This window comes from Oreochromis niloticus, linkage group LG2 (genome assembly GCF_001858045.2).
Source record: "Oreochromis niloticus isolate F11D_XX linkage group LG2, O_niloticus_UMD_NMBU, whole genome shotgun sequence".
In the NCBI taxonomy this organism is placed as follows: Eukaryota; Metazoa; Chordata; class Actinopteri; order Cichliformes; family Cichlidae; genus Oreochromis; species Oreochromis niloticus.
In genome coordinates this window covers 16,042,862-16,059,924 of record NC_031966.2, presented here as the reverse complement: position 1 = coordinate 16,059,924, position 17,063 = coordinate 16,042,862, and the positions used below count along the sequence as shown (strand labels likewise).

Genomic DNA, 17,063 nt, shown 5'->3' with positions numbered 1-17,063 from the left:
TTTGTCTCAGCATGTTCAATATTCAGACTGCATTCTTACTGGAGGCCGTCATACTAAACATACATGGAATAACACACGCTTGTTAGTTTAATGTTATTTTCCCACATTCCCCAATCATAACGATATTAAATGTGATAAATAGATTGTGAATAACACTCATTGATGTCCATGATGAAAATGTAATTTCCAAGTTTATATTGTTTTAGCTTCTTGCTGTGTTGGATGTAATTATTTAGATACATGTCATCAGTACAAGTACAGCAACCCAGTATTGCACCTTTTGCACTGAGGGCTTCTACTTTGCTCTCTAGGATGCCCTGCAATTGCCTTCTTTGTACTTTAGCATCACAACTTGAGGACTTTTTAGACCAAAACATTTAGGCAACACATGATTACTAGTTACTCTACCAAGACTGTGTATACAATGTGTTAGTGGGTTACAGGATCATTCATTATACAGCTGGAAGCTTGTGGTTTTGAAAGCTAGATTTGGCAGCATTAAACATTTATACAATTTGTTGCCTTTTATGAATATCCAAGCCTTGTGCGAAACCTTTGGGTTTGTGAGTCACTGAACCAAAGTTGTGCGGGTTGTCTTTCAACATGAAAATTGTTACTTGCAAACCTGTATGTTTTGTGGGCAGGCGTTACTCAAAGGATTAGCGAGGCGTCCCCACTGCGAAACCAGGTGTTCATACACATTTCTTCATCCCATGTTATGTGCACAGAAGACTCGGCATCAGGCAGAGTATTGAACCATCAATTTATTTTAACTCTCACAATACAAGGCTCAATATAAATTTGTCTGATTTGCATCAGCAAGTATAAAATGTACAGAAATGCTCAATGTTAAATGGATGCTCGCAGCTAAACCACAGGAAATACTTCACAATACTAACTTCTGACATACATATTTACAAGCAAGGTACTGTTAACAGGATTCTTCTGGAATTCTGGGTTTCCATTAGCTGGAATTCTTGCAATAATAGTCATATTTAAAAAGAATCTTTCTTCTGCTGGACTTACAAAATGCTTAACCTCATTACAAGTCTGTAGAAATCCCACAACAAAGAGTCCCCCACCCTCCCTCAGGTGACTGAAGCAAAATGTGCATGAAGGCGTGTCCTGAGTTGTTCAGACGAAAGTGATGCGCGTGCGAGCCTGGTTGACCTGCCACACGTTCAGCTCCTCGTACTCCTCCAAGGCCTCCTGGAACTGGGCGGGCGTGAAGCCACGAGAGACGCAACGCTGCTCTGCTTCAGCCATGCGAACCAACCCACCGGCTCCACGGCCCTCTGCGGCGAGCTCACGCACCAGAGAGAAGATGACGTCGGCCGGTCGCTGCGTCCTGCAAATGAGAAATCAGATATTTAAAAATGTCAACTTTAAAGCCTCAAGGAATTTTGAATGAACCTACTCAAAAATGGCACAAAGTAAGGCATGTAAACACATACGACATATACATATACACATACACAAACTACACTTCCTGCCCGTTTTGAACATGCGGTCGTGTGAACAGAGCTCCATAAAAATCAAGTTTTACAGCTTCCTTCAGGACATGCAAGAAACTCATAAAACAGCTCTGAATCAGATGACATCCGGTCATGTTAGTCTCACTGAAAGCCATATTTAAAAAACAGGCCTGGTTTTTAGCTCTAACCTTGTGGTGCTGGATTTGTCAGCCTGTAATGAATCCTTGGACATCTCCATCAGTCTCATGGCCTCGTTTACATCTTCCTTCTCTACGGTGTCCATCATGCGAAGTCGAGCCTGAAGCAGGGAGTTAAAGATGAAGATAATGCTAAGACTGTAGTTTGAGTGAATGCACGAACAAGAGTTCCTGCAATAATAATCCTGCAATATCCATCTCAACTTAGGCTGCGCTGTGCCGGCACTGTCAGACCGAGACAAGTGCAATGCCCTCTGGGATGCCCGGCAATTGCCCAAGTCTCCGCCTCTCAACACCAGCTAGTCTCTCTATAGCATGAAATCAAAACACCACGCAAAAGATCCCATCGGAACACTGTTATGATCAAGTGGGGTTTTTTTGTAGAACACACGGATGACAGTCCTGGCCATGGTCAGTTTTGCATGGGTTTGCACAGCTGGTCCTTATGCACACAGGCTGACTGCCCACCCTGCAAAGCTGGCCAGGATCAGTAAAGACATTAAAGCAGCTCCCTCGTGGTCATGAAGAGGAAAATACCAAATGAGTCATCTGAAAACACACAAATAAGCTGATGTGCAGCTGTGGCACCAATACTGCTTGTGGCTGTGTTTTGCCCCCTTGTGGACATCTGTGTGCAGCACATTGCCTACCTGTTAACCTGAAGTGCTGGTTTTGCAGTAGGTGGATGACTGCTACCTGCACAAACAGCACTTTTGACAACCAGAGGCAGAGATGATGCAAGACAGACTTGATTCAAGCTTTTTTAATAATATTCATGTTGTGAGTGGGTGTAGCGTTTTTGCTACTGGGACTGGTTTTGGCAGTCAGAGCTTTTTGTCCAGCGTGGGAAAGAAGTGCTCACACTGCAGTAGGCCAGATTATCATCACTACCTGCACTGTAAGCACTTTATCCCACACTGGACGATCGATCAAGACAATTTAATTCCATTAAAAGCTCCACAAAAGTAGTGCAACTGAACCCCACACGACACTTTTCTGCAAAAATAAGTTCCACTGGAGCTTGATGAAAAACAAGAACAAATGTAACCCTGTTTCACTTCTTAAAACAAATGTCTGACAAAATTATGACCCCTCCTGCAGGAGTTCAATCAGTGAGAGTGGCCTCTGAAAGTTTCCAGCCACCCACTACTACTCAAGTGGATGTGCAATTCTCACCAGTGCAGTGGAGAGACGCAGGATGGAGAGGAGGGTACGAGCGGAGGTGAAGGTGGTGTCTTTGCTGACCCGAGCCTCTTTTCTCATTTCCACGTAAGCAGCAGTGATGTAATCGGCCAGTGACTCGGGCACCACAGGCTGCCGCTTCTTGCACAGAGATATATAACGCCTGATGGAAATTACATTCATCATTAGTTAATATTGCCTATTACGCAGACCTATTTGAAGTAAATTATCTGAGCTACAACAATAACCTTCATGTGTTCATTTTTAAACATGCAAATTCTCACCTCATCAGTTTCATGTCAATAGGGGTGAAGTGTGTGGGCGGTTGGCGGGAGTGCTGGTGCACGTAGGTGATGTGCTGGGCCAGACGCAGGTCAGCATCAGCATCCGGTTTGTCCTGAATGAGCCACAGCAAGTCGAAACGGGAGAGCAGAGCAGCTGGCAGCTGAATGTTCTGCTCGATGCTCTTCCGGGGTTGTAGCGGCCGTAGGCGGGGTTCGCTGCTGCTAGAATAGAGCAACGGGCGTTGAGGGAGGTCATGATGCCAGCCTGGAGGGGAGATTAAAAAACATGAGTGTGGATGTTAAACAGGCATTGAGTTTTTCCAGATACTTCCCCTAATTAAGAGTACTGGCAGTAATTAAGGATACCTTAGCAATGGAGATGGTCTGTTGTTCCATGACTTCATGGATGGCGGTTCGATCTGCATCAGCCATCTTATCAAACTCATCAATGCAGCAGATGCCCAGGTCAGCCAGAACTAAGGCTCCTCCTTCTAGAGTCATCTCACCGGTTAGGGGGTCACGCATCACTGCTGCAGTCAGACCGACCCCAGATGAACCACGACCTGTTGTGTACTGGCCTGAACAGCAGACAGGGAACAAGAAAAGCTACAATTAGCTGCTGATTAAACAGTTCATACTTCAAGCTTCACTCAGAATAAAACTTCCAATTTAGATATGACAGGCTGTTGGCATTCGAAACCTTGCATTAAAACACAAAGAAGTGAGTGCTCTAGTCAAACTATCCCACCAGAAGTTAAAACGTCACAGTGTAGGACCTAACGGAAAGTAAATGCCATACTAGATAAAGCATTAAACCAGATAGGGGACAACAAACAGGACTCACTTCGAGGAGCCAGACGATCAATGTAGGACAGCAGCTGGGACTTAGCGACTCCTGGATCTCCCATCAGGCAGATATTAATGTTGCCTTGAGGAAGATGAGACAACACAGTAAGAGCACTGCAGTGATTAAAACATTTAATGAGGAAAAACAACTTCCAAGAAATGTACCTATGCAATAAAGAAGTTTTGTCTTGTGCCAGAGTGATAAATGATCATAAATTATGTTAAAACTATACATTAAAATCAGTATTAGAAAGCTATGTTACAATATGATTAAACAGAAGAAAAGAATTTAGCCGTTATAATCTTGTTTGCGTTTGTCCTCACCTCTGATTTTCATGCCTTTGGGAGCCTGTTCCACTCCTCCAACCAGCAACAGCAGCAAAGCCTTCTTCACATCTTCATGTCCATAGATCTCTGGCGCTATGGAGCCAGCTAGCTTCTCATAAAATCCTTCATCTATAAAGAAAAATACTCACTTCAGATACTAAAGACCGAAATCTCAGTTTATGTGTTCCTATTGTAGTGATGTCCAACAAACAGACCTGTGATGCTTCGCAGCTCCTCATCAGTCAGCTCCTCGTTACCGAGTTCATCATCCTCAGTCTTGTTCATGAGTGTAATGCTGTGACACTCCAGATACGTTTCTGACAGGAGACCCTGAAAAGAGCAAACCCACAATGCAGTTCAGTTTCTTTCTGGAGATTAGAGATGAAATTATTGTGGTAGCCCATGTGTACTTTGACAAGCAGATTATACCTGAACAGCCTGACTGAAGCCTGTGCGCAGCAGAGGGAGGAAGATTCCTGTGATGGCTACATGGTCTCCTGGCTGGGCAAGACGTGTGTTTTCGCCACGCACGTACACCGTCATGCTCCTTGGGATGTTTCCAACAGGTACTTGGTCACTCTGTGTAATACCAGACAAAATTTGTGAGCAAATGTAAACCAAAACAAGTGAATACAAACATAACAAGTTTCAGAGTTTCTTACGTGTTCCTGAATACGCAGTTCCTGGAACTTGATGAATTTGGAGCCTCTCGTCTGCAAGTAGAGTCGCCCTCCAGATTTGTTGGTGACACACTCTTGGCTGGGACACATAACAAGGGGCATGAAGGAAGGAGACTGGATCTGGACGAAAACGAGAGGATACAATGAAAAATGTAGTTCCTGTGAAAGCATATGAATGTATAGACGATTAAAAACAATCTTACTGGTTGGTAGGTCTCAGCGCCACACTGGTCACATGTGTATGTAGCCACGGCCATCATGGGTTTGACCTCAGTCGCTCGGGTCACAATACCCCGAACTGCAACCAGGTGACCGATGCTGTCGGCTCGAATATCACGCACCACTTTGGGTTTAGAGGTGCTTGGAGCTTTAAAGTAAAGCTCGCTGTGGGAAGAAGTTCACAGTTGGATAATCAAAGGACGAATAAAAACATGCAGTAAAAGCTCAGCTCTGAATCAGATTCAACTTACAATCTCCTCATGAGTTCAGGTGGGTACTGATTACGAGGGTCTCTTGTATCTGCAGGGTCACGACCCCTTTGTTCCATCATCAGCCTGTGCTCAATGTACACATCCAGAGAATCTTTGGCAACAATCTATGTATATATAAAAAAAAAAAAAAAAAAAAAAAAAAAAGCCACATTAATACTGGGCAAAAATCACAATAGCAATACATTTTTGGCACTTCTTAAACTGATCAACATACATCTCTTTCTTTGTACTCTGGCAGCAGCTCGTGGACAGCATCAGCAAACAGCGCTGTGTAACGTTTAGCATTCTCACAGATGCTCTCGACCAGCTCGGGGTCTTCTTCAGCCACATCATCCAGATCCACAAAGAGAGCCACCTGCTCCCTGTGGGCCAGCGCCACCTGTACGCAGGCAATTAATTCGATGATCACCCAACAATTACACAACCATCTTTGCAGCTACTACTAACGCCAAAGACACCTTTATCTCCATTTCAGAAGCAGAAAGGGAGCTGTGCTTTTTGTAAATAAGTGAGGGCCTTTTTCATCTTTCACATGGCAGTTTGACTAAGAGCCATTTGGTTTTGCTTTCACTTTTACATTTTAATGCAATCCGCCCAAAACTATTCTACTTATAACAAAAATAACTAGTTCAAATAAACATTTAAATTTAAGATTTTGTCAAATCATAAATTCTGCTTGTAAAGACAACAAATGATGTCTAAGAACAGTGTAGCTAAAATGTTTTATTCACTGACCAGTGAAGCATCAGTGCTCATTAGCACACCAGATTTGTACTTTTTTTTTTTTAAGTGCAATAATATCACAAATCTGCAATAAACCAACTCTAGAAAACTAATCCTATATTCATTATTTCTGTAGTATACTCACAAGTTGGGCTCCATACTTGAACAGCTTCTTCCCGTTGTCATCCTCTGTGTAAAATTCCTGCAGGAACCTTTTGCATTTTTCTGCAAAACAACCAAAAATACCTTCAGCACAATTTAACAGGAGGGAGACGAGAAAAAAAAAAAAAAAAAAAAAAGACAGGCCACATGCAGCAAACACTAGGTGGAGATTGTTTGTTAGACAGACACACACACACACACACACACAAAGAAAAGGCTGTTTACTGAAGTTCCCTTTAAATTTCTTTAAATAATAAATCTTATTTCTTAGCTTAAAATCTGTTTAAATTGTTGATTAACACCACCGGCAATGGGCCTACACACTGGGAGCTAATTTGTTGTCCTGCGACGACCCCCTTTGTTGAGTAACATGGCATCCTGTAATCTCGATGAGTCACTACTGCCTTACAGTAAAGCACAAACTGCCACTGATGTGTTACATGAAGCCAATTCCGCTCTGACGTTCCCACCATAATAGTTTTAGAGCGAAATAACTGGCGATACGCAGCAGATAGCTCCTGGGCAATAATGTAAATACAACAACAGGCGCGCTCAGTTCAGTGTCCATTTTTTTTTTTTTTGGAAAATATCCCCCCACTTCTCGAAAGAGCCACAACTGTTAACAATATTTAATTCAGCGCTTCGAGGAACGAAACTACTCTTGACCGTGATAAATAAAATACTCCACTTACTTTGACGCGGTAGCAGCAAATCCGCACCTCTGCTTTTTTATTTCTCTCTTCGAGGATGTTATTGTAAACAAAGCAGCACATGGCTTTTTGTGCCCAGTCACTCACGGTATCCCTCCGCCATCCCTCCGCTCTTAAAAACAGTCCCGGCTGTTGTTTTCAAACCACAGCCAGCCATCTTCTAATGTTAGCCTAGGTTAGCCGGGGTGTAGTGAACACAAGGCGCAGGCAGCCCCACCACTGCGAGCTTATTGCTCTTAATCTCTTGGCGGTGGAAGTAGCTTTCTTAATGCTATCGATGACTGACGCACCGCAAACTTCAGCCTTTAAGCGGTCGGTTAGATTCTGCGAAAGATGACTCGGGTGCTTGCAAAGTTTAGGTTACTCGGACGTTTGGAGTGACTCAAGCACCGCTGCAAATTTAAACTTACACCATCAACGTTACGGTTGTTAAAATGATCGATTATTGGTAAAACCCTACATTTTTAGATGTTTGTGTAACAGAAATAAAGTTAGTTTACCCAAAGTAAACAATCATTTTGCGACTTCTTACGCTTTTAGAAATATATATACATATTCTGACCCTCGGCGTAAACGTGCTACACACAGAACAGCACGTTAACTGACAGCGGCTAACGGGGTGCTTGCTAGCTCGCTCGCTAGCGGTTACTACTTAACCCGATTTCGAGACGTTTAAACACTTCAACTAAACTCTAAATGTGGACATTATAAATTTCAGTTATTAAAAAGCGAAGTAGTGGTTCACTTACTGCCATTGTGTACCATTAAATTTTAAGGTTGCACTCGCGTTTGATATGAACTTAGCTAGCATTTGATTGGCCTTCATAAAGTTCTCTGAAACGATGAACAACTTTTCAGCTAGTGCTTTATCGTTGACTTTAAATGTTACACATTAAAAATGAAAAACTTCGCGACATTAATGATTATCTTTAGTCAAGCTGCTCGTGTAACTGTTGAGACATGTGCTTGCTGCTGCACTGCACAGTGGCGCCTGCTCCTTTGTTTAAGGATCCATCCGGGTCACGGTGGAGCCAACAGCCTCTCTCACTCGCGCACGCACACACACAGAGTACTGAAGACGTTATCAAGAGGATAGCTAATGTTCACACAAGTTTGTGCAATTTGTGTTTTAACACTGCTCCCTTGTGTCGCAGGTTTCTTGACACCATGTGCAAGCACTCACTTATTTTCTATAACTGTTTTCTTTAAAGTTGAGTTAGTAATGAAACGAAGCGGTAATGTAGCGTTATCGCACACATAAATCAGATTTTATATTATATCCAACTTCATAGCCAGTACACCCCGTAACATACATTCACCAAGGTTTCGTGTGGGGTTTTAGAAGAGCCGTTTGGTAAAACGTTAACTAAAATGGGCCAACCTGTTGCTGCCATGACGTTAAAGATGAAACATTACCTTTCTCTGCTTCGTAATCCTTGCGAGCCATGATTGCAGGTATTGAGCTTCAGTTAAGATAACTTACTTCCAAAAACGCGATGGGGGAAACGTAGTTTAGCTCAAAGCTGGGTCTTTTTAAAATTTTTCACTAACACCGGACACTCATTCACTGGCAGCCAGCGCTTCTCCCCTATCTCGGTACAAGAAGTGGCGCGAGTCTGACGTCTCCCTCAGCCAATAGAGTCGCTTCTTTCCGCGGGGAGAGGCGGGATTCTGTGGTGGCGCGAAAATTGCGGGCAGTCTGGTGTCACCTGACTGTGCGAACTTCCGCCCCGTTTGTCAGGAATGGCGCGAAATGCGATGATTGGATTCATGCGCAACCCAGTGTCAACAGGGTGAGCGTGGAACGAATGAACCCAACATAAAGTCATGATTTACAGCTGTATTTCCCCAGTTTATAACATACATGTTATATAGCAAATGTTTTTCTGACATTTTCTCACATAAGGAGATATAATGAAAATGTCGCACATTTTAATTGGCATTAGATTGTATGGAAGCTTGTTTGTGTCTTAAAAGTGCCTGTCATAGCCAAGTCAACATTTTGATGAATCTTAAAACTTTGACTTATTGAGTACCCCAACTTTAAGTTACTTACAACTAGGACAAAATTTTGAGAAGCCTAATAATTTTTTCCCCAATTCATTTTCTTTATACAGTGCTGAACCACAACAGTAGTTATATTTATATAAATTATAATGTCATATTATAAAATAGAGACCCTACAATAATAAAAAGAAAACCCCAACAATCAAATGATCCCCTATTAGCAAGGACTTGACGACAGTGGGAATGAAAAACTGCTTTTTAACAGAAAGAAACGACCGGCAGACGCAAGATCAGGGAGAGGCAGCCATTTATCACAGCAGTTGAGTGTGAGGGGAGGAAGACAGACAAGTACCGTTTCAGAGTAAGTCAAAATTTCTAGATAAATAACCTCAAATTTGGATTAATTAATCAGAGAAAACCTAAAGCTGATTCTTTAGGTTTGTGATCACTGTAAAATACCACCGTATATCTTTACTCCTTGCACTTGTTTTTCTAAGCTCCTTCTGCTTCATGGTGTAATTCACTACAAAGCAATATGTGTTACTTTTATTAATCTTTTACAAAGGATACCCTCAGAATTCATTCATTTACTATAGTGTCTGCTCATTTTGATCTTGTTTATTAGTGATTTTTTTGACCTATAAATAATGCAAACAAATCACACATTACAAACAGGAATAACTAGTAGTGCTTCATTGTATCTAAATAACATTGAGTTTGTTCATTTTTAAAACAATACATTGTAATGCCTTACTTTTAGTATTGCTTTGTCAAATCAGGCATCTTTAATATACATTAAGGTGTTCAGCAAAAAACAAAAACAAACTGTGATGTCAACAGTGAAGGATATTTTGAAAAATGTGAAGAGCTGAGGAGAGACAGACGAACCAAGTCCAACTTTAGTGAAACATTTATTCTGAAAATCGTTATTTTCAAAACATTCCTATTAATGCATCAGAACACCTTCTAATTCCAGACTTCCCAATCAACAACAAAATTAAGAGACAAAAACAGGTCTGACAGGTGAACTTGGCGTCATTCAGAAGAACAGATGACTCTTAATATTTGTCACACTGAAACTGTATAAGTCCTGAACAGATGATCCCGCTGACCTCAGTCAAAGAGCTCGTCAAGGACACTGACTGAGGTGTGACGTGTGGAAGGCTGCAAGCAAACAAGTTTTAGTTTTCAAGGTATGTTGTCCTTAATCTAGATTTAGGTTTATGTAACATATTTGTATACAAAGGGTATAAATATAGCACTAGAAGCAAAGTTAGAAACATCACACATGTGCTTCTTTTCCTCTCATCATAAATAGCCTTGTACATATTTTTTTCTCTGCACAGATCCTACAACTGTGGTCACTGAAGGACCAAAATGAATTTGTGGTGACAAGTATATGTTCTTTTTAAAGAATTAATTCATTTGTACCTTAGCTGACCAGGTGCTGATTAAACAGATTACACAGTCATGAGAGAAAGTAGAGTAAATATGATGTTTGTTTTTTTTTGTTCTTACCAGTGTGTATCCAGTGTCAGAGTCACTTTGATAATCTTCAATCTCGTCCTCATCTCTTTCTGCGATGTCGTCTTCAATCAGGGAAAGCCTGCGAAGCACACACACAGATCCACTCTGTGATTATTTCTGGTTGAAAATAGCTTTTGTAAAATGAAACATATTCACAATTTAATAGTAAGTATTAAACAGTCTAAAAATCAGCCTTACAAGTTGAGGTGGGAGTTCAGGTCTTGCTGCCCTGGAGAGGGGGTGTTCTTGCTGGAGGAAGCCAGCCGTCTTTTGTTGGGTTTCACTTTTCGCATTTGTAACCTGGAGAGCAGCAGAAGACAATTTTCCGACTTCACTGTCTACCTGCTGTATTCTGTGTCTATGATTATGCATTAATACACAGGGGAAATTAAATGTGTTTCATCATCAGCAAAACTCTGCAGGAGCTTTAATCTTCCTTCTTTTGCTGATTGCCCTTTTGACCAGTAACACAGCACACAGAAAAGACCAGGTACTGACATGAATAGGGATGGGTATCGAAACCCGGTTCTTGTTGAGAACCGGTTCCCACTGTTTCAATTCCTTGGAATCGTTTGCCATTTTTGCAAACGATTCCCTTATCGATTCCAGTCGCCCCGAATGACGTCACCACGTTGCGGAGCGTCATTTACCTGGCAGGGCGCCTAAGCGGCTCAAACGCTCAGAAGTTTGGTTATACTTTACGAGAACGGATGACAACAGGGCAACTTGCAATACTTGCAAAGTAGATATTTCATTTAAAGGAGGAAACACTACGAATATGCAAAAGCATTTGCTCACAAAACACGCGATAACCTTAAATGAATGTCGTGTTTTTAATTCCGCTCCGGACTCGTGAATCTCAACCCAGCAGCAGTGGAAACGTTTGCACGTCCTCTCCCGTTAATGCGGCAGGTAAATAATCAACTAACAGTGCATATTATGTTAGCGCGATCTGCCTTATTACAAAACCTACCATTACTGTGCGCTGCATTTAGGTGACCATGATGAGAGAGAGAGTCTGGCTGGCAGTTCTCGCTGCAGTCTACCGGTAGCGTCTCCTTTCAGGCCAGGATAGACGAATGTCACCGAGCAGTGACTAAGTTTGTGGTCAAAGGCTTGCACCCATTTGCCACAGCAGATGCTCCCGATTTTCGGTAAGTGAATGTGTTTAATTGTAGGCAGTGACATTACTGGATATTCTTGTGTAATTGCTACAGAATAATTTATGTTATGTTAAGAATATTTATTTTATTATTTTACATTTACAATTTTTTTTTTTCCTGGGGACCCTGTGACACCCCATTGAAGAGCAGTAGGCTGTGGATCTCTTAAGATCTCACTGTTGGGTTTGTAAGGCCATGTTACTCCTAAACTTCTATCTTGTTCAAAGAGAAGATATAAAAGTTCTAAGCTAATCGACCTTAGTGTTCTCCTTTTTTTTTAAAAAGAATCGATAAGAGAATCGATAAAGAATCGAATCGTTAAACAGAATCGAAAATGGAATCGGAATCGTGAAAATCTTATCCATAACCATCCCTAGACATGAAATCATCTGACCCATGGCAGTAATTTACAAATGCTCGAATCAGAGGCAGCAGATACTGCAGACATGCTGATCATAAAATTTTACTTACCCTGGGGAGAACTCATCCTCTGACTCCGGCTCAGTTAAGCTGCTGCTGATATCTGACTCCACGGGTCTTGGTTTCCTGGATGCCATGCGCTTGGCGGGCTGCTTCTGCACAGTGGAGGTGAGGGCTGGGGTGTGCAGGCTGCTCTGGATGCTGCTGTTGTCCAACCAGGGTCCTCTGGTGGTGGACGCTGAACCTGTAGGAGTGACAAGTCACCACACAAGGTTATTGATGATGACGCTTTAATTGACAAGGTAAAGTAGCAAATTTGCTTCCTGCAGAATTCAGCAGATTCCCAAACACAAATGTAGATGTGTGAAGCAAAAATACCACAGAATAAATGTTTTTAAAGCTTTCGAAATGTGAAGAATGCTATTAATTTTACATCACTGTATTTTGAACAACTATGACTGTAGACCGCGACTCAAAATTATAAAAAGTTTGATAGATATTTGTGAAAATAGGATCTAGAATGTCCAGTTTTGCACCGATTCTCTTAATGGTACAGAGTCATTACAGCAATTCCTGGACTCAAATTCAGATCAACTCCAAAAGTTACCACCCAACCCAACAGCAGAAAGAAAATAATGGGCACATGGTTCATGTGCTAAAAAAAATAAATACATAATATTCTTGTTATTATAATTGATTATGATAAACGATTTCACAAATTCATCCATTATACTGTAATTTGTTGAGGAATCCATGCACTGAAAGTAACAGTTTGGGTTGAAATGACTGCTTTGTTCTGACATTTGGGTCACTCATCCTCTGACTGGCCCCAAATATTAATCAATCCATTTTCTTCCACATATCCAGTTACATGGGGCGAAAGGCAGAGTCCACCCTGGACAGCTAGCCAGTTCATCTCAGGGCTGCCCCCAGAGAGACAAATAGAGGGCATGGGGGACAACATGCAAACTCCACACAGAAAGGTGGATGCAAACCTTCTTGCTGTAAGGTGGTAGTGCAAACCAGTGTGCCAGTGTCATTTTTTTTTCCATCAATTTGTACATAACCTCCTTGCCGAATAGTAGCTAATACTGAAAATAATAATGAGACACTTCTTAGGATTAAAGAGCACTTCCTTGCCTTAAATCATATCCAATAATTGTATACCTCTCCTCACCCTCTGACCATAAGACAGGGTAAGACTGAATTTTCCATTAAATTAAGTTAAATTAAATTGACTTCCCACTTCGAAGCATTTAAAAAAAATATTTATTGCTGCTATGACGTAGAGTATATCCATGCAGAGTGTTTTGTGTAGCATGTGCATCACCCTGAGCTGTGGTCCTCCTGCGTTTCACTACAGGTGTGTCATGAGAAGGGACTTCATCACCTCCCTCCTGTTCAGTGGCTTTAGAGGTGGAGCGAGCTTCCAAAGAACGCTGATACAGTTTGACTGGCGGCCAGGAGAGGGCAGCACTGGGACATGCAGATTTTAGAAACTCAGCTCTGGGAGGAGATGACAGAGAATCAGGATGGGACAAAGACTGAGGAAACCTTTGTTTGCATTTCAAACAGTTTCACTGGATTTGAGCAAATAATACTGAATCTAAGTTAAATGAATAATATGATCAACACGCCGACTATGGAACAAGAATGAAAACACTGTTTTATTTTGTTTTACCTGTAATATAATAATTAATGTGGATTCAAGACATCACAAGTATTCTCTCTCAGACTGTTGCTAAGTGAGATTTTTTTCCTCGATATGTATAACATACAGAAATACATGTGCAGAAAAGCTGCAGTGTTAAGACTGAGCATGTCTGTGTGTTTTTGCTTCTCACAGCTGGGCGCGGTCCGGCTGCAGTAACTTAAAACTGAACTCGCTGAGGATCTTCAAGAAGGCCACATTTGGATTTGGCTCCTCTCCCTCCTGTGGGTCCCGAAATGCGAAACGTATGCCGTCCCTGATAAAAAAAAAAAAGACAACACACAGAATCTCTTGACATAAAGAGAAACACAAAACAAACAACCAAAGTGTGAAAAATACTGTAATTTCTCTTTACAATCCTCAAATCTGATGACTTCTTACTAGCTCTGAGTTAATTATTACACACGATTTCTGCCATGAAATAGAAAAACGCTATGTGAAGCTGTAGCCGCTTCTAAAAATGCTATCATAGAAGTAACAGAAAAAATAAATAAATAGGTAAAATGGGTCATGGCAAGGTTGGCCTGTGTGCGTTTGTCAAGAGAAACGTGTGTTACTGACATGTGCAGGGCCACCAGTGGTTTGCGGACACGATGAAGATCAATGCCAAAGCTCATGGCAAGCCTCTTGGCCAAGTCTCTAATCTCAGTGAGATCCTGCCTGCTGTGGTGCTCCGTGAGCATCTCTGAAAACAGCTGAGCACACACAGACATGTTGCAGAAAAGGCATGATATATATCTGGATATGCACAAACAAATTTTGTCTTTTGGTTAGTTAAGGCTGCAAACTTTTAAGTAATTCAAGTACTGGTTGTAATTATAGAAGAGAACTCCCACATAACCCACGAAAATGAAGAACATGTGTTTTAATTTCAAATTAAGAGACCGTAAATATGTGCAGCTGGTTATTAAAACTGGAAAAACAACCCAGAATGTACTTCAGCTAACACACAAAGTCACAAAGGATATTGTGTATGTGACACTGGTCCTTGCATACAAAAATGTCACTGATATGGAGCCCTGTGTACTTTAGGTAGGTGTTTTATTTAAAATAAAAAAAAACAACTTTTTAATGTGAAAACTGAGGGAAAATCATCATCAGACTACTGTAATGTGCTTAAGTGACAAATGAAATGATAAACAGTAATACAAACTGTGGGAATTTTTAACCATTAATTCTGGCCGACTTAGGTGATATCTGTTCCTGTCAGCAGTGTACCCACGAATATACAAAACCAGTTAACTGGCTATTTTTATAGTGAAGAAAACTAACTCTGTTATGCTTCGATTGGATAAGTCACAGCAAATCTTAAATATTGTTTGATTTATGACTCCCAAGTTAAAGTGTTTGAAAGCATCTACCTACCACATACCTACTGCTGACTGAAACACTAATAACTTTGTGTTGTTTTTAGAAGACCAGCATGCACTTTTCATCTCACCTCTCTCCTTCTGTGCCCCCGCTGTGAGCCTCCTACACTGTGCCAGGGAGGCGCACTGCACAGTTTGATAACCTCTACACTAAATACAAAAGATTACAGTGACATGCAAGTGCACACCTGCTGCAGACTCAGACAGACAGTCTTGGCGCTCTGCACGGGGTTGATGAGCTTGCTCTTGCTCAAAGTCTCTTTGATGATGTCACCAAAGTCCTTAAAGTACTAACAGAAAAAAACAAACAAACCAAAAACCAGAAAAACATCAAATCTATTTAATTAACAGCTCTGATAAATGTCTCAAAAAAAATTAATCGGACCCACTCTGTTCTAGTCACCTGTGCCTCTTTTAGCAACCGTTCTCTCTGACTCATTCCCAGCACCTCGGTGGTTCTAAAACAGATTTTCTCACCCTCCTCCACTCTCTTACACATCCTCTCCATTATTACTTTTTTATGAATCTGCTTCCCGTCTTTCTATCCCAATTAATTCCCCCAAAGAATGAGCAGACCAACGACTGATCTCCAATTAGATTACTAAAGTCACGACTTTACCTTTTAACACATTTTGCCTACATTCACGCACGACTGTGATACAGAAACAGTAAGAATTGTAATATATGTGAATATAATGTGTTTGTGGTCATATGTAATAGGCTGGGCTGATAAAATCCAACAATCCTTCCACCTTGCTGTAGTGCTTGAAGACATCTGTGGCAGCAGTGAGGTCCAGCACCCCGTAGATGACCAGCTTACAGTAGCCGGCAAGTTGGTTACGCTTCTTCTGAAGAAGACTTATCTTCATCTCCTCCTCGCTCTCAGCTAAAGAGGAGAGCCAGGGTGGCAGAAAGGAGGAGTTAACAGTTTAGAAATGCAGAGACAGAGGGAAAGCACACTGTGGGGTCTATAAGAGCATGAATGAAAGGGATATTTGGCAGAACATTATAAAATATGGAACAGAAATTAGATACAGAAGAAGACTTAAAACAAGACATCAAAAACTATACCCACAGGCAGTGATGGATAAAGTACTCTGGGTAGCTTCTGGCAGTGTTACAACTAAGCAGTTTCCAAAATATGGTACAAGCTAAGAAAAACTACATCCCTTTCATTATTCAGTTCGTTCTGACATCTGCTAACAGTGTTGTCACTTTGTCAGCGCTGGCTGACAAAGCGACAAATTGCTTCTGGAAAGTATCACAGTTCATGCAAACATTTATTGAGAGTAGGCGTAAATTTTTCAGTTGGTGTCAAGATACCATCGAGCTCGACGTCTTCGGTGTCAGTGAAGACGTAGTCCAGAAGGAAAGCGGCCAACTCGGAGCGCAGAGAATCAGATGGCAGGTGGGCCAGTGCCCGGAGGGCGGGCTCGGAGCGGACTGAACCCACACTGTACAGCAACAGCAAGTCACATAACAGCTCAAATGCCTGTAAGAGAAGGACAAACATTATTTTTTTTATCCAAATATCAAGACCCAGCTTTATATGACTCCGAGATTAAACTGATGAATAACTATTTAGTTTGTAAAGAAAATTATAGACTATAAATCTGATTAAAAAAAGGAATAACAACATAAATTAACATATATATCTGTGTTTTAATACATAAACGTAACAAAAACGTGCCAGGCTTGACTAATTTTGTAAATTGTGAGTAAACTAGAGTCAAAAAGGAAGACAGGTGGCACCTTAGGGTGGCACTACCTTGTTCCTCAGTCTCATCG

At 41.3% G+C, this 17,063-nt stretch overlaps 2 protein-coding genes and 1 long non-coding RNA gene across 21 annotated transcripts in view; 1 reads left to right on the top strand and 2 right to left on the bottom strand.

The window, feature by feature from the left end:
• Nucleotides 1-749: 749 nt before the first annotated feature.
• mcm7 (minichromosome maintenance complex component 7) lies at nt 750-8,694 on the bottom strand. Its single transcript, XM_003445180.5, is given in 16 exon segments — nt 750-1,348; nt 1,664-1,773; nt 2,849-3,017; nt 3,139-3,325; nt 3,328-3,403; nt 3,505-3,716; nt 3,983-4,066; nt 4,309-4,440; nt 4,527-4,641; nt 4,741-4,890; nt 4,974-5,111; nt 5,195-5,375; nt 5,462-5,586; nt 5,697-5,861; nt 6,351-6,430; nt 8,494-8,694. Coding segments are annotated over 16 exon segments (2,169 nt in total). The 5' UTR covers nt 8,525-8,694; the 3' UTR covers nt 750-1,134.
• Nucleotides 8,695-8,758: 64 nt separating this feature from the next.
• LOC112847972 (uncharacterized) lies at nt 8,759-10,585 on the top strand. The gene is made up of 3 exons (XR_003221815.1): nt 8,759-8,870; nt 9,350-10,277; nt 10,431-10,585. It is a non-coding gene; the product is annotated as an uncharacterized LOC112847972 (long non-coding RNA).
• stag3 (STAG3 cohesin complex component) overlaps nt 9,977-17,063 on the bottom strand; it is a 23,709-nt gene continuing 16,622 nt past the window's right edge. For 18 of the 19 annotated variants that reach the window (XM_019362911.2, XM_025910583.1, XM_025910580.1 and 15 more), the window contains 10 exons: nt 16,599-16,767; nt 16,028-16,161; nt 15,464-15,565; nt 14,467-14,600; nt 14,039-14,161; nt 13,525-13,700; nt 12,246-12,438; nt 10,810-10,911; nt 10,603-10,690; nt 9,977-10,248 (listed from right to left, as the gene is read on the bottom strand). In XM_019362911.2, coding sequence (XP_019218456.1) covers nt 10,198-10,248; nt 10,603-10,690; nt 10,810-10,911; nt 12,246-12,438; nt 13,525-13,700; nt 14,039-14,161; nt 14,467-14,600; nt 15,464-15,565; nt 16,028-16,161; nt 16,599-16,767 — 1,272 coding nt within the window. In that variant the 3' untranslated portion in view covers nt 9,977-10,197. The remainder of the gene's footprint in view (nt 10,249-10,602; nt 10,691-10,809; nt 10,912-12,245; nt 12,439-13,524; nt 13,701-14,038; nt 14,162-14,466; nt 14,601-15,463; nt 15,566-16,027; nt 16,162-16,598; nt 16,768-17,063) is intronic. The other variant, XM_019362929.2, reaches the window with a different exon arrangement.